The sequence below is a fragment of the Symphalangus syndactylus genome, chromosome 11 (genome assembly GCF_028878055.3).
Source record: "Symphalangus syndactylus isolate Jambi chromosome 11, NHGRI_mSymSyn1-v2.1_pri, whole genome shotgun sequence".
Taxonomy (NCBI): domain Eukaryota; kingdom Metazoa; phylum Chordata; class Mammalia; order Primates; family Hylobatidae; genus Symphalangus; species Symphalangus syndactylus.
Genome location: NC_072433.2, coordinates 78,094,825 through 78,117,084, shown reverse-complemented (window position 1 = coordinate 78,117,084; position 22,260 = coordinate 78,094,825). Strand labels below are relative to the sequence as shown.

At 35.9% G+C, this 22,260-nt stretch overlaps 1 protein-coding gene across 6 annotated transcripts in view; it reads right to left on the bottom strand.

Moving 5' to 3' along the window:
- Positions 1-22,260, bottom strand: part of ADGRV1 (adhesion G protein-coupled receptor V1) — a 598,696-nt gene that overhangs the window by 400,027 nt on the left and 176,409 nt on the right. For all 6 annotated transcript variants that reach the window (XM_055297968.2, XM_063612214.1, XM_063612213.1 and 3 more), the window contains 7 exons: positions 12,648-12,867; positions 12,121-12,325; positions 7,205-7,351; positions 4,076-4,331; positions 2,722-2,924; positions 1,278-1,454; positions 724-906 (listed from right to left, as the gene is read on the bottom strand). In XM_055297968.2, coding sequence (XP_055153943.1) covers positions 724-906; positions 1,278-1,454; positions 2,722-2,924; positions 4,076-4,331; positions 7,205-7,351; positions 12,121-12,325; positions 12,648-12,867 — 1,391 coding nt within the window. The remainder of the gene's footprint in view (positions 1-723; positions 907-1,277; positions 1,455-2,721; positions 2,925-4,075; positions 4,332-7,204; positions 7,352-12,120; positions 12,326-12,647; positions 12,868-22,260) is intronic.

The following is a 22,260-nucleotide window of genomic DNA, read 5'->3' as shown; positions in this document are numbered from 1 at the left end:
TGTCTAGCCAAAATAAGGCTACCTGTAGATAGAGGTGCTAGTTAAAGTTACTAACATTTTCATGGTTGTTCATATGCCTTTTCCACCTACTGATAAAACAAAATTTCTATGAAAACATCTTATTCTTACATATTACAAAATGCCAAGTTTACAAAATTTGTAATTCTTGGGGAATGTTTTATAATATTTAAGACTGGTTAGCCTAAATATAGAATATTGTTTTTCAATTTTTCAAGTTTTAACTATTTTGTTCATTTTCTCTTATTTTGGTCAATTTTTTTAATTATAAAGGGCATTTTAGATATTAAGTAAAAACTGTCCACACTTTTAGTGCAAATTCTAAATAAATATCTATATTTACTGGCATTAAGAAACAAAATAAAAGAAACTAAAGTCCACAGGAAGAGTCTAGTTCATCAGACAGTTTTCTATACATTGTTAGGTACTTCTAAGTCAATTATTATCCTGTTTTGTAACTTCCATTTATTTTAAATGAAACTGGGGCAGGGGGTTCAGAAAAGGGTAAGATTGTTGTATCTTTATAAGTCTCTTCCTATGCCCATTAATAAATTGTATTTCAATTAATAATATTTGTTTGATTTAACATAGAAACATTTAGAGTACAATGCATTTAGCAATCACTAATGTACATTCATTTGGTGGATGCCTACAAAATGTCTGAAGCACAACTCAAAAAGGCTAATATGTTAATGACTGGCATACCTGTTTATCTGCAAATTCAAGAATCCCATTAGATGGTTTAAAGTCTTCCAGGCCAGCACTGTCTGGTGATGCTTTCCAATAAACATTTACTGCCCCAAAGCTTCCAGCCAGCCGTACTACAGGAACTTGAAGGACGTTCAAGGGTGGAGGCACCTCATAGGCAGTAATAACTTCCCCAGTGCCCTTTAAGTAAAGAATGTAAGTTGAAAGGCAAGATAAAATGGTAACTCTCATAAGTCATCTTTCTAAAGTTATTGTTTCTACTTAACTTTCTATACTTCACCCTTTAAAGTAGAAATTAATAGTCAGATATAAGTATGCATAAAAGGTCTTCTGAACTCATGTTTAATTTAATGAAAGTAAACTTGTTGAATCCTTTGGTCTAGCCCAAAGAGACCTAAGAATTAGTTTATAAGACAAATTTGGTTATTTATCTATTTAAAAATAAATACAGGCAAAGCTAAATGTTTTGCAGAAAATATATTATAAAACACTGGCCAAATCAGCAGGGAGAGGCTTCTGTATGACTGTAAACAAATGAAAGTTCATCTCACTCTAGTAACATGAAACATAAAAATTCCTCTGGGATCGTCATTTTCTTCTATCATTATCTCAGCTATTTCCATTCCAGGCCTCCGCACACTTGGCTGTCCTGCAGAGAAGTCAGAGTTCACCAGGTTCACCTCAGTGATAGTGACAATAAATCCTTCCTCCAATTCAGGAAGGTCATCCTGGGGGATGGGGGAAAAAGATGGTGTTTCACTTTTTTTTTTAAGACATTTAACCTGCATTGAATACTTGACATTTTTCAGTAAGGAAATAATTGACTTTGTTCACAGGAATGGGCAGCTCTATCAAACATAAAAAAGATTCTTGTTATATTTTAATACATTCCCATTGACCACTTCAGAATCTACAGAATATTCTAACTCACTGGTGATGTTTCAATGGAATCTTCACACTCATTAGCAAATAAAATAATTTTTAAAAATCTATCCTGAAATTTTAACCATATTCTATTGTATGTTTTACATATTTAATATCACAAAAGAAAATTTAGGAAACACTGGTAAATGCTACATACATTTTTAAAGCAAAAGCTCTAGACTTGAAAACCTAGATATAAGCCTATATTTCATTTTTAAAAATCTCTTACTGTTTTTGCATAATGAAAAATTTCCAGAGATAAAAAACACTCTAAAAAGGGGGGAAAAAACCCTCATTTCTATCCCATCCCTTATATCTTTCCCAAATTATACTCTTCAGGAGATATTATTACCTAAAACCGCTAATATCACTATTAGTAACACTAACATTATATAATATCATATTTATTTAATAACATAATATATTCTATGGTACATAATATATAAGATTAATACTATTTATATAATATGAAACACAACTTTTTTATTATTTTATAATATTAACACTAATCCACTATTAAAATTTCTTGTGCATCATTACTGATATAGTCACATATTCTCCTCCTCTCTTTCTCTGTTTTTCTCTCTCTCTCCATACATACATGGATAAACACAGATAGCTAAAACCAGATCTAAACCATCTGAAGACTAATCTTGATTCAAGTAATCATATCATGAAAGGAAAATACTGTCCTATTAAATGAATAATAAAAACAACCAGATCGATTTGGGCATTTCATTTGTTGTCATTAGTTTAAAAACTGACAAAACAAAATTACAGTGGATCCAATCAGATATAATTAATCTAAATTCAGTGCTTCAAAATTCATTCAAACAGTATTCCAGTTCAAGAATAAATACAAGTAATAGACATCATTTTTGCCAGCCAGTTATAAAATATTCATTCATTATTAAATATTCAGGTGGGTGGGAACAGTAGAATACTTATATTTTTATGTTTAAAAGCATCCTTTTATTAAAAAAAAAGATTTTTTACCTACAAGAGCATCACAATTTTACTTAAGAGCATTTTCCTTTATTTTAGATCACATTCATTGCAGCCTTGACTTACCGGCAAAATGGAAACTTTGGCATGAGCTTCTTTTACGTTTTCTTTCATTATTATTATTGTTTCTTGCAATACATAATCTTCATTCTCAGTAGCTTGATTATCGACATGCAGTAAGAAATTGGGTTGAGTTCTCAAGTGAATGGCAATATCCCCAAGTAGTCCTTTATCTCGAGCTATTTGTAACTGAAGAGTGGTGGTGTTTTCTGTGAGAGAAACATGCCATGAGTAAATAGGCTTTTCTATTTGCTGTCAATGCTGTTTCAAGGACCTAGAGTGGAACACTCTACTCTATCCCTTGGAGACAGTTAAGGAAAAATAAGTAAAACAAAGACAATGTATACTCCCAAGGATCATTCTGGGCTTGGTCTTTCTGGTCCCCAAAGTTGGGCAGAGAATCACCATCCACTCCTAGCATTATATCCCAGTCCTAATCCCCCACCTCTGATTCTCTGAAGCACCCTCCTATGTTGCACATGTCATACACTTTAACGGAAACTGCTGCAAAGTCTTAGGGAAGTACAGATATGCAGGTTGAACAGAGATGATAATTATAAACACTCAAAAGATTCTTCAAAAAATGAAAAATTATATATACAAAGTCATTTAACGACTAATTATTAAGAGTGATTTTGTTCTTACAGTGATGTGCCTATCATGAGGCTCAAAGTATTTCACAGCACCTAACTTTTATTTCATTGTTTAGATTTTAACAACTTAATTTGCCATATTAAAGACCCAGGAACATAACCACATGTTGTATTTTTCCCATTGACTATTCAAATGAAAGGTACTTGAAAGCTGGATGTCCATGTTATTATGTGAAAATCTTAGAACCTTCACCAGCAGCTAATATGAATAATTATTTGGGTGATGATTTCAGTATTCAAAAGAGAAACTGACCACTGTACACTTCACACGATAAAATTATTCTAATTACTATTTTGGATTAAACAATTAATACCTTTAGTGCCATGTACATTTCATTGTGTTGCTCATTGTTCTCTGTAACTACTCAAAATCTATCGAAAATATAGCTGAGTGAAGAAAGAGAACAGATGAATGATGAAAAAGAAAAAGTAAAATAAAAAACAGTCACCTCTACTGTACTCACAACTAAAATATTAATATTTCTATTATAATGTATCTTTTAAAAGACACCTTTCCTATAACATTACTGCTAGGTGATTTCACATGATTACCAGATTTAACAACAATAAACAAAAAGGATTGAGTATGACCTGTCAAACTGAAAAAGTCATATGAAAAGAGAAATTTACATTCCTTATAAATATTAGAATTAAATTATCCAATGAAGCTTCTCATTAAAACTTCAAAGACATTTAACAATATTTACCTTTAGGCTCTGCTACTGTAATGAAGACAGACGCAGCATGCCAGCCCACCAACCCAAAAGGTGAGTCATTGGGCAAAGTTGTTATAACAGACTTGCTTCTGTCCTGATCAATAGTAGCACCTTTGTATGAGTCCTCAACCCCTTCTGTAGTGATACGGGTGAGGGTTACAATCACAACCTCTGATAACTCTGGTATATTATCAGCAAGAATGGTCAGAGTGATTGTTGACAGTACCTGGCCTTCAGTAAATGAAATCTAGAATTTTAAAGAAAGAAGATGTTATTTATTTCGTAATTGTCACTATGTAGTAAGAATATTTAAAAAATTGATTTTCTTTTATTAAACCATAACTTAAATAGCAAGAGATATTTAAGCAACATAATAATATGATTCTACAAATCAGATGCCTCTCATATTAACAGAAGATTGTTAGGAAAAAGGAAAAAGCAAACCGTTTATAAACTTTAAGCTAATAAAAAAAAAAAAAAAAAAAAAAAAACATGCAGCCAAATTGTCAAATCCTGGAGCCTGAATTCCATTCTAAGATAAAGTATATAGTCTCTCTGGGAATCTAAGTTCTAGATACCATATACAAAGATCCATAAAAACAAAATAAGGTGGCATACTAGCTTAAAGATTTTTCTCTACAAAACTTTTGCCCGGATTATTTCCTCTGACTAACTGAACAGATATATCACTAAGCAATGAATCAACTAAAACATAGGTGGAGAGAGAAAGATAGGGAGAGATGCAAATCATAGCATCTCTCTTCTCCTTCTGTGTCTCTCCTGTCTGAAGAATCAAATCCAAATTTGCTAAAAAGCATCTGAAGACCTTGCTGATAGGACTTCTTGAATGTCATTTTTCACTGATTCCCACCTCACACACCACTCTCCAGCAATACAGCTACAAACTATTTATAATTATTCAAACTAGCATTATAGGCTGATATATCTACCTTTGCTGACATTCATTTTTCCACCTGGAAAAGGCAATGGAGAATATAAATTCAAAAGCTCTATTCAGTCTATCGTTGATGGACATTTAGGTTGATTCCATGTCTTTGCTATTGCAAAGAGTGTTGCAATGAACATACATATGCATGTGTATTTATCATAGAATGATTTATATACCTTTGGGTATACACCCAGTAATGGGATTGCTGTATTGAATGGTCTTTCTTTCTTTAGGTATGCAGCCATAAAAGAAAAATGAGATCATGTCTTTTGCAGGGACATGGATGGAGCTGGAGGCCATTATCCTTAGCAAACTAACACAGGAACAGAAAACCAAATACCACATGTTCTCATAAGTGGGAGCTAAATGATGAGAACACATGGACACATAGAGGGAAACAACACACACTGGGGCTTATTTGAGGGTGGAAGGTGGAAGAAGGGAGAGGATCAGGAAAAATAACTAATGGGTACTAGGCTTAATACCTGGATGACGAAATGATCTGTACAACAAAACCCCATGACACTAGTTTACCTATGTAACAAGCTCGCACAGGTACCCCTGAACTTAAAATAAAGGTTAAAAAAATAAATTCAAGAGCTTTATTAATAAAATCAGAGGTCAGAAAACTACTGTCCAATGGCCAAACCCATTTGTCATAAATCAAGTTTTACTGGAACACAACCAAGCTCATTCAATTGCACATTGTCTATCGCTGCCTATATTGTCTGCTAATATTGCTTATATTGCCTAGCACAATTCTACTACAAAGGCAAAGTAGTAGTGAAAGAGACCAAATGGCTCACAAAGCCTAAAATATTTACTATCTTGCCCTTTACAGAAAAAAGATGTACTAGCTCCCTGAATGAAATAATTAGCTCTTCCAAAATATAGTCTATGTTTAAGGTACCATTATATATTTAAATTAGAAACAATTGTAATCATGTTTATATAATAAATGATAATTGGAGAAATATAAATCAGAACATATAGAACCTGACAGACACAACTTACAGTTTTGGTAGCTTACCTAAAGTAAATATTAGATGCAATAGAATTTGCTATAACATTCTTAGTATACAGAAGCTCCAATCACCTTTGAAATAATACAGAAACCTAGAAATGATGAACCATGATATATACCTGTCCTTTTTTTGAGACAGTTCTTCTCTGAAGAACTCTTGAGAGAAGCATTTGGGCAATATACACGGACTAATCTATGAAACCAAAGGCAAGCCAAGAAGACAACCCATCTTCCAGCTAGGAACAAAAGGCTCTCTGATCCCTCTTGCTGTTAATCATGTACTTATTTGGCTCATTCTGATTCCATTCTTGAACCTCAGCTCCAACTTTATACTATTCTCCAGTAATGGATAATCTCGTCATCTGCCCAGATCCCTTCTTGGGGCTGATGTACCCATCCCTCAGCTGCTAGGAACAACAGGTTCTGTGCTCCTCATTGGGAATCACCCTTTGCTACAGCAAATTGTCACTCAAGGTTATACCCAACCCTGAGGGTGGCCTAAAGTCAAGGACTGCTAAAATGGGGATATCAATGGCTCAGCTCTAAACTGGGAACAACTCCTAAGTACCAGCTCATCTCCTGAACTCAGTTGCAATCAACCTCAGTTGCAATTGCCTGTGGATCAACTTCTCCCTCTGCACATCCTCACCTTCCTCACATCCTCATAGATGTATCTCCCTAAAATCCTTCTGTCCACAACTCTCAATCTCAGAGTCTATTTACAGGAAACCCAACCTATATCACTCCACAACTCAGATCTACTTTTTCATAAGTCCGACTGTTTTACACAGACTTGTTCCCTACTTACTACTTCCATTGTGCGTAAACCTGGAAACCACATTTTGATCCTATTTGGTTGATTTTATCTAACAATGTAATGCACCCACAATGTAGCCAACGAATGTACTGAAACTCAAAAAGAATGACTTTTTAAAGGACAATTTTGGCTTTATATTTTTTTGAAAAAGAACAATACCTACAACTAGAAAACTAACCTTAAATTGTATCCCTGTCTACAATGATTAGTAGGAATCCAGTGTTGACATAGTCAAACTCAAACACTTCATCCATAAGGCAGGATTTGGTCCCATACATCACTAGTAACCATAATTTAAAAGTGTCTCCTATAACTTTGTAAATTACATACCACTCCTGAGGTAGGAAATATATCACTAATACTTCCATCAGCTTCCCATGCTATGGTTATACGGCCATATGTTCCTTTTAAGCGTTCAACGTTCAAGGTTACTAGGCTATCTTGCTCCATTTCTTCCACTTGCTTATATAATGAATTCTGAAAAAATACACAGAAAGTCACAAGGGGTTACCTGAAATTAACTAATCAGACTTCTTTTTTTGTCTCATGTTATTATGGATTTGCAAACTTTGTGGTCCTAAGCAACATGACATAGTAAGTGAAAATGACAATTAAAAAACAGTCTCACAGAATGACCATGATTTAAAACACACGTTTGAATAAGTAAAAGACTAAGTGAAAGTAAACAAAAAATGTTAATTATTATAGGATTATTTTATGTTTCTGTTTCTATATTTTTCAAATTTTGTTCAGTGAACATATATTACATTAATACTCAGAAAGCATGTACTTTTATAAAAGTATTCATAGCATGTAAAAAGTTTGTAGAAGAGAAAGGATACAGAGTCATGAGAGCAGGGAAGCCTTTTTTCCCTGTGTAACTTCTGGCAATCCCACCAGGTCTTTGTGTCCTATTTGTAAAAGAAGAGTTTGACCTATATGGTTTCCAACATCCCATCCATGCATAACAATGTCATGAGAATTACAGCTTTCTCCTTGATCACTGGCAAATGTCTCTTATTCTTAAATTCATATCCTCTGAAATGTTTCTGTGGGCTCTCCTGCCTCCATTGATGGTGTTTCATCCTTAGCTCATGGCCTTTACAACTGTTTTTTCCCGCCTGAAATATCCCTTTCCCTTATGATAGAATTCCTTACTTTCTTTCTTGTTCTCATCTATGCTTCCTGGCCTCTTTCTTTTGTCCCAAACTAATTATCTATTTCTGTGTGACTACAACATTCTTCACCAAACATACACGTCTCTTGTCAGCCATTTCATGAACTGTTCCTCAAAATGAATGCTTCAAAGAATCTCTTCTTACAATACCCCTGGATTTTCCATATGCAGTAAAGCAAGAATATGGAGTGTAAAGATTTTTGAAAATCTTTCCGTTCAGGTCACTATATAACCTGAAAAGAGATTCCCCCATTAATTTCTTAAAACTTATGAGAGCTTTTACTTAGAATGCTAATTTCAGTAGCGATCCTATTCTTTAGCAATATTTTACACAGCATTTTAACACATTGTTACAGATGTTACATAGTAATAAAATCTTGCTTCAGGCAATCCAACATTCCTAAATAAAATGCCTTGATTTTAAAATATGCACATAATTTATTCACAAAAGTCAATGCCTTTTAAAAAGCCAGCTCTCTCTGGCTCCATGCCCTCCATTAATGAGGGTTAATAAAATGAGCACTTCATGCAGCCAGAAAATATTCAAGAAATTCTCATTATCTACTATATCTCATTTTGAAATGAGATTGTCCAGACATAAAAGACCTGTAATGAAGAATTCTACTGAACAGATTGAAAGAATTCAGTATCTATTGGCAATTATTTAATAACAGTAATTTTATGTCTCCAGAACAATTCTGGAACAAGCTTCATAAAGGGAAATCTACCATGCTCAAACAATTGAGGAACAGCATGTGCTCTCCATCTGCTGCAAGGCTGCAGGGCGAGAATATGGAACTACACAGCAGAGCATGTCGGTTCTCACCCCAGGAAGCCCAGCTCTGCCCTACAGACTTGTATAAGGCCTTGAGAAGGCCTTGTAAGTGTTCTGCCTCTCCCACAGAATGACAGGTTCATCCTAAGCCCCTAATGTGTGCCAGGCACTTTTCTGGGTGCAGGGATAAAGCTGTGAACACAGCAGTATCCCAGCTCTCATACTCTTCAATTCTAGTTAAAAAACAAACAAACAAACAAAAAAAAACCTTGATGATAGACAAACTAGGCAATTATAAGTGTCACAAAGAAGAAACTTTTTATAAGGATAAAAAGAGAATGATGGTGGGGAGCTGCAATTTTCCATCAATGAAGATCTTTCTGGTAAGGTGTCATTTTGCAGAGATCTGAAGAAAGTGAAGAAACAAGTGAGTACCTAATAAGAATAGGGGTCCTCTTGTTTCTTTCTAACTCTCCCCACTCACGATCCAGTTCATGTCTTAGGGTTGCCTTCTCCTTCACAGTAGCCACTGGCCATATGTGGCTATTGATCAATTGAAATGTAGTTAGTGTAGCTAGTCTATAAGTGTAAAATGCGCACTAAAATTTGAAGACAAGATATGAAAAATGTAAACTATTTCCTCAATAATTTTATGTTGATTGTATGTTGAAAAAATATTTCAGATACATTGGGTTAAATAAAATATATTAAAATCAAGTGACCTGCTTCTTTCCACTTTTTAAAAAATGTAGGCTGCTAGGAAACTTAAATTTACATATGAGGCACACATTATATCCCTATTGGGCAGAGATGCCTCACAGGAAGCTGATCTATGCTTAGCTCCAGGAATGGAACAGATTGAGTAGCAGTGCAAACTTCTGACTCCTGCATGCAATAGACACAAGACTTTAAGCATATCCAAAACTCCTCATCTTATCCCCTAAACCTGCTCTTCCTATAGTCATCCTTATCTCAATGAGCAGCAAATTCATGCTTCCCATAGCTCCATCATTTATTACTGTAATAATTCCTAACTGGTCTATTTCTGTCCTTGCCTACTTACAATCTATTCTCTATACAATGGTCAGAGTTGTTCCTTCTAAAATATGAGTCAGATCATTCACTTTTCTACTCCTCCCCTTCAAAGGCTCTCTAATTCCCTCAGGGCCCAAATTCATTACAATGCTAATGGGCTTATGCAGGAAAGTGTTCACACAGCAGACCTGACTGCTATCCTTAAAGGCTTGTTCACAGGTCGGCTTTCTGCTGGTGTCTGGGATCTTGGATTTCAGGAGAGTTCCCATCATTCTGGAATTATTAAGTGGCTCCCAGTGCCTAAACTACGTAATAATTGTGGTTTATGCTGAACATTCATTTCTTTCTGAGAGTCTAGAATTTTGGTATGTGCCAGGCAGAGGGTGCCTGCATGATCAGACCCCAGTTAAAATCCTGGGCACTGAGTCCCTAGTATGCTTCCCAGGTTGGCAACATTTTATACATGTTGTGACAACTCAATGCTGGGGAATTAAGTGTGTCCTATGTCAATGGATGGAGGTAGGAGGGGGAATCTTAGAAGCTTGCCCTGGCTTCCTCTGGACTTTACACCCCATGAGCTTTTTCCCTTCAATGATTTTATTTTGTATTCTTTGCTGTAATAAATCATAGCCATGGGTATGACTAAATGCTAGGTCCTGTGAGTCCTCTTAGTGACTCATCGAAACTGTGGGTAGTCATGGGGATCCCTGACACAGAGCCCTGGCCCTGCACCTGTTGAACCTCATCCCCTATCACATGCAGACATCAGCCACAGTGGCCTCCTTGTTGCTCCACATGGGCAGGGCTGCACTGCAGGGCCTTTGCTCTTGCTGATGGGTCCTTCTGCTTTAAATGTTCCTACCCCAGATATTACATAGCTCACACCCTCATCCCCCACTGGTCTTTGTCCTTCTGTCATTTCCTCCAAACAGCCCTTACTGACCATCTTATTTTAGATTTCCCCACATACAACCTCCACTCCCCTCCCTTGCATTCTCCATCTGCCTTCCTTGCCTAACGTTTCTTCATAGTACACTCATCACCATCAGACATAGTACATATTTTCTTATGTCTGTGTTTACTGTCTTTCTCCCCTTGCCCTCTCTAGAATTTAAGGACCATGAAAATAAAGAATTTTACCGTTTTATTTTCTAACATGACTCTAGCATCTGAAACAGTATCTGGTACATAACAAGCGTTTGTTAAATAACTGCTGCATGAATTAATGAACGAATGAGTGAGTGGGCTTGTTACCCAGTTCTGGACAATGAGACATAAGCCATTTTCTAGAGTCTTTTGGGAAATATCTTCTTTACTTTGAGAATCTCATAAAATATCTCTCTCTGCCCCAAATGAACGTGAACAGGAACCTAGTAACCTTAACAATAACATCAGCTTTCAAACAACCAAATGAAAGTCAATTTTGTGATGGCAAAGTAGAGAGATGGAAACAATATAAGCCAAAATGACATGGTAGAGTCATCCAACTAACCCCGAAGCTCACCTTCTCTGAGGACATGCTCTTGGTGTGTAGGCAAATTTGGGTTAGGTTTTCCTCATATGAAAAACATTTCAGAGAAAGACACATGATAGCTGCAGCTATAACTCGAATTAAGAAGTAAGATTCACTTTGCCAAAAGGACTAAATGATGCAACTAATAGATGTCCTTTTGCTTGCTGATAAAGAAATATGAAGTCTGGGCACGGGAGCGATGGGATTTGCATGGTTCTCTTTCCTCAGGAAAAGACATCTACATGTCCAACATACATATAATTACAGCCCTCTCTCTCTCCTCCACCCTCCCCCTACCCCACCTCTCATTCTCTTCCCCTCTCCACAGAAGTAACAAAGCATAACAGGAGAGTAATATATTTGTATGTGATATGTATATCACACAGTATATATTGTATTTAGCATCTATTTCATCCTTTCTCTCTGGTAACAGAGCTAACAGCAGAGCCAAACTTTCAGACCAAGATCAACTTGTAACATTTCAAAGTCAATCCTATAAAAGGAATCTGAAAATAACAAAACGATTAGGACAAGTTGACTCAGAGTCCAGTGTGTAAGACTATAAATTGCAAAATGTCAGTAGAATTCATCTTAGAATGCACATAAAAGGGAGGCAGGGGAAAGGGAAGGGAGAGAGGCTGATGATACTCAAGCTATGACTTGTTGAGTGCTAATAATAGCTAATACACAAATACAATAAATAAAACACTTTGCAGTGCAAGCGTGGGGGTCATCAGTATCATTACCTGAGCAAATGCAACAATTCCATAGGCAGCATCATTAGACAGAATGGTTATTGTTACAGAATCATTAATGCCAATCTCTGCTCCTCCTTTGGGATTTTTAAGTTGAACTTTGAAGGATTCTTCTTTTTCTGGAACTGTATCATCAAGGATATTTACTGCTATTGTAGCTTCTCTGTCACCAGGTTCAAATATCAGTTCACCTGAACTACCATAAGAAGCATATACAGAATAAGTCAACTACAACAAATTTAAGATATACACAGAGTAGACTACTCATTACATTAATTGATATTAAAGGTTTGGAAGAATCACATTTCATAACTAAAATTTTAATCCAAAATATTCATGTAATACTGATTAACTTGGTAGAATAGATATTAGAAATATGGATAATAACCAAATTTCAGGCTGATAAATAGCTCTTATATTTTATATATTTTTCAGTCACTAAATAAAGACTTGGCAATGAGCTGTCATACAAAATTACAGTGAGCATAAAGATACTTAGCATAAAATGTTGAACCTACCTAGGAATAAAATCAGAATGGCTGGAAATGTAAGCTAGCTCATATATATGTGAATGAGCTCCCACTAGAGCTATTAAATTCTTGCTTGAATTAAGGGACTTTACTGTGACAGAAGCCACATCATAAGCAGAAGGTACTTCCAGAACAAAAGAGAATTGATTAAGCTCCGAATTCCAGCAGTAAACAGCAGACATATCTTGGCCAATAAGAAGTATGTGGGCTGCAGCAAGGAAAGAAAAAACAACTTGAGTGAGATGTAAACTGTCACCTCCCACACTCCCTGCATCGGTTCCAAAGAAAAATCTTCCAAAATCTCAAAGTTCCATTGTGATTTCTGAGGTAACAAAATATACTTCAATTTCTGAAATAACTGGATGTAAATAATAATTTTTTAAGTGCTTTAGAATGACCAAGCCAGCTTGATGAGGTATCCATACCCATTTAATAAAAAAGAAATTACTGACTGCTAAAACTGAAACTAATTTTAAACTCTTTTATATTCATCTTGATATTTATTAGATAGCATAGTAGGATATTTTAAAAAGTGAAACATACTCATAATCCCATCATGAAATGTTTCATTTTCCTTTCTAGTTACCATTCATATGAATTCATAATTGACACAGTTATAAACAGTATAAATACAAAAAACTCTTAATTAACAATATTACACCATGTCTATACTATTACAGTTTTCTATGTTTCTACATAGATTACAAGTCTATAATTACAGTGCATAGATAATATATATGGTTGATCAAAATATATTTAATAATTTCCCTACATTTGATATTTGTTATTGTATATTTAATTATTAAATATTAAGTAGAGACGGAATTCTTCATGTTAATTATCTTCACTTGATAAATTCTTCAAGTTAATTAATTAGGCCAAAGGATATGAACAAATTTCTGACTCTTAAAGTATATTCTTCAAATGTTTTTGAAATGTTATCAGGAAACCATACTTTTGATAGTTCAAAGCAAGGCTGGGTGCAGTGGCTCACACCTGTAATCCTAGCACTTTGGGAGGCCAAAGCAGGAAGATTGCTTGAGCCCAGGAGTTCGAGACCCGGCAACACAGTGGGAGCCTGTCTCTACAAAAAACAAAAATTAGCCAGGCATGGTGGCAAGCACCTGTGGTCCAAGCTGCTTGGGAGGCTGAGGTGGCAGGATCGTTTCAGCCCAGGAGGTCAAGGTTGCAATGAACCATGATCATGCTACTGCACTCTACCCTAGGCAACAGAGTGAGATCTTGTCCATATATATATATATATCAGTTAATAGGGTTGCTTCTAAAAAAGAAGTAAAAAATAGCCAAAGGACATATTTATATCTACACAAGTTAAGAAGGAAGGGGGCTTACTATGTTATATACAATACTAAATAATTTCCAGACTTAAATAAAACTGGGAGAAAAAATGAGAAATCATAGAAATACATGCACAAATTCCAGTACTTAGATAAACACATTGGAACATAAAGATATCAAATGAGGCCGGGCACGGTGGCTCACGCCTGTAATCCCAGCACTTTGGGAGGCCAAGGCGGGAGGATCACGAAGTCAGGAGATTGAGACCATCCTGGCTAACGTGGTGAAACCCTGTCTCTACTAAAAAATACAAAAAAATTAGCTGGGCATGGTGGCGGGCACCTGTAGCCCCAGCTACTTGGGAGGCTGAGGCAGGAGAATGGTGTGACCCCAGGGGGCGAAGCTTGCAGTGAGCCGAGATCACGCACTGCACTCCAGCCTGGGCAACACATCAAGACTCCATCTCAAAAAAAAAAAAAAAAAAGATATCAAATGAGATTGGTTAGATATTAAAATAGCACCAAGAATAAGAAAGCATGAGCCTCTTCTACAATTTTAGCCCATAGGTTACAATGGGAAGCCCCATATCCTTACTCTTATATATCAAGAACTACTGATCATGCTTATTTATAGTAATGGACTTAAGTACTATCACACTTTAGCAAACATTGCATAAAAAGTTAAGGCAGTCAAAAGAAAGGTTATCAATAAACTTGCATTTTAAATGGTCATATATTTTTCATAAGGTTTTATAAAACTGGAGACACTGAGTAAAATAATTAATTCAGGGGCATCTCAACATCTCTGAAGTTTAAAATGAGCTGATTCATTAGTCTCAACCAAGATAATCTCTGCCTGTAGTAAAATGACCTTCTATACTTATGGACTTCCAATGTATATCAGCAAACCAAGACCCTCCTCTAAACTCTATAATCAGTAGTGCTTACTCTGTATGTGAATGGCAAACTTAACATATTCCAACCAAACTCATTTTCTCTGCCTCTGAAAGCCTGGTCTTCTCCCAAGTAATCACCGCCACAATAGTTACAGTACTACCATTCACCCACCAGTTGCAGAAATTAGGGCTCATCTTTGACATCCTCTTTCTTGTCTCCCTCTGTATCTAATCTATCACCAACAGCTGTGGTTTTACTTGTGAGACTACAAGTAACTTCTCTAACCTGCATCACCTACCACTTTCCAAGCTTCATCATTCAACATCTCCAAAGAATGTGCCTCCAGCTCTTTCTCAGACATCTTCTCTTCTAACATTTCAGTTTTTCCTTCATGGCAGCCACACATGCATGCACACCCGTGCGCACACACACACATGCTCTCTTTCTCTCTGTCCATCTATCTCCACCTCCCCATCACCTCCTCAAGAAAGGCATCCCAATACTCTTAGGATAAAGACCATAATCCTTTAAGTACCTATCTGATTACATCTTCAGTTAAACCCAGTATCACTGTTTCCTTACTGTCTGTATTTGGGCCACATTGGTCCCTTTCTAGTTCCCTAAAAGCACATGCTCACCACCACCACCTGACCTCTCTTTGCCTAGAGCCTGATCCATCATCAACTCTGCCTCTTCAACTCCTACTCAACACATAATTATCAATTAAATGATTCTTCCTTAAGTAAGTTTTCTGGGCATCTCTTAGACCAGGGCAAGTCCTCTCATTTTGTAGTATGAAAGTATTCTATTCTTTCATAGCAGTTATCCATTTATAACTAGAAACGTATATGTATGATTATACATAATATCTCTCTTCCCTGCTACATGTAAAACTTCTTCAGGGCAGGGTTTATATGTAGTTTTGCTTACCCTTGTTTCCCCAGGGTCTACCAATGTGCTTGGCACATAATTGCACTTAAAAATATCTATTAACTACTAAAGGAGAAAAGGGTGAAAGGGAAGATAAGTTTATATGTCCTTGTAGTCTTTGTCATATTCATTCTTCTTCTTCCATTTAAAGAATTCAGTCACCACCCAATAATCTGTCAAGTCATTAACCAGAATAAATATGTGATCCTCATAGTTATAGCTCCAATCTAATACGTTTAATAAAATATTTGACACATTCAAAATAAGAAAGCCCTTGAACATTATTTAATGCATAATTTCAGCTTTCAGGAGATCTATAATAAGCCATTCTAAATAATTACCTACAATTTTTTCATACTTCTACAGCCTCAAGTCACAGAAACAAAAGAAATAAAGAGACCTCACAATGGGTCCTTTAACAAGCCTCTGGCAGAATTTTTTGCAAATTCTTTTAGAAAGTATGCCTATTATATATTTTTTAAATCTTTAAAGAGAATTCTATAACTTTAATTAATGGCCCTTCAGGCAGCACTCATCATCCTTAAAAACATTCCTTAGGCAACTATTTTGAATAATAATAAGTGACTCAAGGAGACATAGTTAGTCCTCTTGAATACTTGAGGAATAAGAAAAGCAAATATAATAAAGGCAAAAAAGTAAAGGACAAGTAGACAAAAACTAAACAAATATATGATGAAAGATACATAATTTACTCAACAAATCACTTGTTGAATGAATGATAAGTCACTCAAGTTGTATATCTTAGGATAATAACAGATTTATGACTAGTCAAAGTGTTGACAATGTAAAGAGAAGTTATTTAAAGAAAGAATGAGCAGAACAGAGACAGGCAGAGGACTCTGATGGCAAAGTAAAGATAGTGTGGAGGCCAGGAAGTGATGTAATAGTCCAGGTAGCAGGTGGCTGGGGACTGGGAGAATGTGGTATGGGCATTCCACAGGGTTGAGGAGGAAGGAGTAGAAAACATGGAAACAAAGTACAATGTGAGAAACAATCTATAAAAAGTGAAAGGTAAATAGAATGACATCAGCAAGATGGTGGAATAGGAATTCTCTGGCTCTACCGTTTTCTACAGAAATCCAGTTTGCAACTATTCAGAGACAAGAATGCCTTGATGAATATCCCAGAACATGGGAGTGAGGCTGAAACAACCCCTTGGACCACAGACAAAGAACAGCTACACTTGAAGTGTAAGAGGAACAGTTTCTCTTTGACCATGTTGCCCCTCCCCCAATCCAGCACAATCTGGCACACAAGAGATTCCCCAGGAACTGTGGGTTTTTACGGAGGGAAGAAAGATTTGAGTTGGAGGCAGACATTCAGCTTCCCCAACATTCTGGGCCCATTCTCAGGTAACACTCCCTTGTCTTGCCCCACTGGAAACACTAGCTATCAACAGGGCTAGACCACCTGAGGTCACTTAGAAACAACCAACAGGGGTAGGGCTCACAGTGACGGACTAGCAGATCTTGGTGGTGGCTCTGCCTTGTGGCCAGTAGAGGCACACCACCAGAAAGGATACCCAACAGCGTTGCTCTGCATGAAGCACAGCTGACAGGCCTCCCAGGCCAAAATCCCTGGCCAGCTTCCACACCCAACCTTCGTGCTCTCCTTAAAACTTCCCCAGGCCAGGAGATAGCGGCATGTTGATAATTATCTGCTGAGTGAACATCTAGCTCCACCCAAGCCTAGTGACTGAGTTGCAACCCAACCAAGCTCTAGTGTACTCTTTAGTCCTTTCTCAGGCCAGAAGGCAGGGGTGCATTTGTGATCATTCACAGAGGGAGCATCTGACCCCACCTAGGTGCAGCTACAGAGCTGTGACCTAGCCAAGCCCTGGTGGTCTCCTTCACAGCCACTTCCAGGCCAAGAAGCAAGGGCAGGTCAGCATTATCCACAAAGGGACCCTCTGACCCTTCCCAGACCCACTGACTATCCAAAGAGATCATCTGACCCTACTCAGACCCAGCTGCAGAGCTGTGACTTAGCCAAGCCCCAGTACTTTCCTTAACTTCGCTCCAAGCTAGAGGTTAAAGGCAGTCAGCAATTATCTGAATCTAGTCCTCCCCAGACTCAGCTAGTGAGCATCAATCCAACCAAATCCTGGGGCTCTCCTTAAGCCCTTGCCAGGCCAGGGGTCATGTGCATGTATGTGAATGTCTTCTGAGGGAAGCATCTGCCTCTGCTCAACTCCAGCAGCTAAACAGCTACTGAACCAAACCTCAGTGCTCTGCTTAAGGATACCCTAGTATGGGAGGCAAGCCCATGTCCATGCATATCTATGCAGCATAGCCTGTGGTCCTGCCTATCCTGAGTAGTTAAGTAGCAACCTAGACACTTCACCCAGCCTCCCAGCCAAGTAGGTGGCCCTGCACAGATATAGATCCCAAACCACAGTACTAGCCAGCCAGAGAAGACAATCTACAACACTGTCTGATCAGAGGCAGTTACTAAGCCCAGGCAACAGCTCTGACTTACTGAAGACCCCAACCAGAGATCTCACTGGATCTCAGAGCACAGCCAGCACTTCCATTTGATCCCAGGTCACAGGTAACAGCCCAGCCCAAATACAAAACATGGTAACAAAGTCTACTTGTCTGGGGTCACTACCAACTAACCCAACCAGAATCCCAAGCTAGACTAAACAGTGAAGTTCTATCACCACCACAGAACGCTAGAAAAGCCTGAAAATGGTGGCTGTTTCCTCACATGTGCAGATGCCAACATAAGGATTTTTTAAAAATCAGGGAAATATGACCAAAAGAAACTAATAAAGTTCCAATAATGGATCTTGAAGAAATGGAGATCTGTAAAATGAATGACAAAAATTCAGAATAATTCTCTTGAAGTTCAGGGAACTATAAGAAAATACAGATGAAAAAGTAAATGTAATTTGGAAAACAATTCATTAACAAAATAAGAAATTTGACAAAGAAATAAAAACAAACAAAAAAAAACAGAACTGCTAGAGATAAGGAATACAATGACTATTTTAAAAATTCAGCAGAAAATTTCAACAGCAGACTTGATCAAGCAGAAGAAAGAAAATTAGTGAATTAAAAGATAGGATACTTGAAGTTATCCAGTCAAAGAAGCAAAATAAAAAAGAATGAAAAAGAATAGAGAAGGCCTATAGGAATTGTGTGACACAATCAAGAGAACTAAGCTGTACGTAACAGGAGTTCCCAAAGAAGAGAAAGAAAAAATGCTGAGAATCATTATTTTTAAAAATAATGGCTGAAAAATACCCAAATCTGGGGAAAGACAACACTATCTAGAAATTGCAAGCTCAAAGTTCTCCAACCAAATTCAACTAAATGAAGAGTTTACCCAAACAAAAATCAAATACAAAGAAAGAATACTGAAAGCAGCAAGAGATAGAGAATATAGTCACATTCAAAGGAGTCTCAATATGGCTAATTAGCAAATTTCTCAGCAGAAACCCCACAGACCATGAAAGAGTAGAATAATAAACTCAAAGTTATGAAGGAGGGGGAAAAAAAAAAATTCCACCAAGAATACTTTACTCAGGAAAGCAGTCCTTCAGAAACAAGAGAGAATTAAATTTTTCCCAGACAAAGGCTAAGAGAGTTTGTTACCACTCAGCCTGCTCTATAGAATTGCTAAAGAGAGTTATTTAAGCTTAAATGAAAGTCTGCTAACTAATAACATAAAACATGAGAAAATTAAAAAAAACTGAATGGTATAAGTAATATAGTCATGTTCAGGATATTCTAATAACGTAAGGTGATTATATAAAGCAAATTTATCTCTACTCTGAGACAAAACTATTAAAAATAACTGTAGCTATAATACATTGTTAAGAAATACAAATTACAAAAAAAATTCTGAGATCAAAATCATAAAAGTTTTAGGGGAGAGAACATAAAAATATAGTTTTTGTTTGCTATGAAGTATTTTTTTATCAACTTAAAATAGCTGCTTTTGAGTACAAGATGTTTTATGTAAACCTCATTGTAACCACAAAGCAGAAAATTACAGTGGAAGCAAAAACTATAAAAAGAAAGGATTCAAAGCAGACCACCATAGGAAACCATCAAGCCACAAAGGAAAACAGCAAGAGAAGAAGAAAGAAACAAAAGATCTACAAAACAAACAGAAAACAAATAATGAAAGGGCAGTAGCAAGTCTGTTCCTATTAATAATTATCCTGAATGAAATTGATTAAATTCATCAAAAGACACAGAATGGCTGAATGTATTTAAAAAAAAAAAAAGATCCAATCATATGCTGCCTACAAGAGACTGTTTACCAAAAATGACACACATAAAGTGAAAACGAAGGAATGGAAAAAGGCATTCCTTGCAAATGAAGTCAAAACAGAAGGGTAGCTATACTTATATTAGGTAAAATAGACTTTAAGTAAAAAACTATAAAAAGGGACAAAGAAGACCATTATATAATAACAAAAGGGTAAATTCATCAAGAAGACATAGCAATTATAAATATACATACACCCAACATTGGAGCACCTAAATAATAAAGTAATTATTAAATGATCTGAAGGGAGATATAGACTGCAATACAATAATAGTAGGGGACCCCAGTATCCCACTTTCAACAATAAACTATCTAGACAGCACATCAATAAGAAAACACTGGACTTAAATTACACTGTAGACCAAAATAGACCTAACAGACATAAACAAAATCTTCTATCCAACAGCAATAGAATATACTTTCTTCTCAAGCAAACAGAACATTCTTCAGGATAGACTGTATGTTAGGCCACAAAACAAGTCTTAACAAATTTAAGAGCACTGAAAGCATAGCAAGTATGTTTTCTGATCATAAGGGCATTAAGCTACAAATCAATAACAGAAGAAATCTTGGGAAATTCACAAATATGTAGAAATTAAATATACTCTAAACAACAAGTGACTTGCAGAAGAAATAAAAAGATACCTTATGACAAAAATAAAAATAATATACTAAAATGTATGGTATGCAGCAAAAACAGTCTGAAAAGGAAAATTTACAGCAATAAACACCTGTATTGAAAAAGAAATAAAATATCAAATAAACGGTCTAATATTACAACTAAAGGAAATAGAAAAAGAACAAACTAAGCCCAAAGTTAACAGAAGGAAGCAAATAACAAAGAGCAAAAATAAATAAAAAGACTAGAAAAACAGTAGAAAAAATAAATAAAACTAAGAATTGTTTTTTTAAAAGAAAAAGTTGACAAACCCTTAGCTACATCAACTAAGAAAAAAAGTGCAGATTCAAACAAAATCAGAAATAAAAGTGGAGACATTACAACAGATACCACAGAAATACAAAGGATCAAGAGAAACTACCACAGTTATGTGCCAAAAACTGGATAACCTTGAAAAAATGAATGTCTAGACACATAGCACCTACTAAGACTGAATCATGAAGAGATAGAAAACTTAAGCAGATCAATAATGAGTAAGGAAATTAAAACAGTCATAAAAAGACTCATATCAAAGAAAGTCCCAGAACCTGATGCCTTCATGGCTGAATTCTACCAAACATTTAAAGAGCAAATACCAATCCTTCTTAAATTACTCCAAAAAATTGAAGAACAGAGGATAGTTCCAAATTCATTTTACAAGGCCAGCATTATCCTAATATAAAGGCCAAAGACACTATAAGAAAAAGAGAAATTACAGGCCAATATCTCTGATGAACAAAGATGCAAAAATCCCTAGTAAGACAATAGCAAATTGAATTCAACAATGCAATAAAAGAATCATTCACCATGATCAAGTGGGATTTATTCTTGGAATTTATGGATGGTTCAATATATGCAGATCAATAAATGTGATTCACCACACTAAGAAAATAAAGAATACAAACCAAATAATCATCTAAATCGATGCAAAATAAGTATTTGAAAAAAAACAACATCCTTTCATGATAAAAGCTCTCAAAATAATAGGTATAGAGGAAATGTACTTCAACACAATAAAAGTCACATATAACAAACAAGTAACCAACATTATACTCAATGGTGAAAAGTTGAAAAAGGTTTTCTCCAAGATCCTGGCCAAGACAAAGATGCTCACTATTGTCACTTCCTTTCAACATAGTTCTGAAAGTTCCAGCCAAAGCAATTAAGCAAGAGAAAGAAATAAGACATACCTAAACAGGAATGGAAGAAATTAAATTGTCTCCGTTTGCTGACAACATGTTTTATATATTGAAAACCCTAAAGTTTGCATTAAAACAAACTCTTAGAACTGATAAGTGAAGTCAGTAAAGTCGCAGGATACAAAATCAACATACAAAACTCTGTAGCATTTCTATACACTAATAACTAGCTATCCAAAAAAGTTAAGAAAACAAGCCTATTTACAACAGCAATAAAAAAAAATATTTTGGAGTTAATTTAACTAAGACGACGAAAGACTCGTGTACTGAAAACTGTACAACACCGATGAAAGAAATAGAAAAAAACACAAATAAAT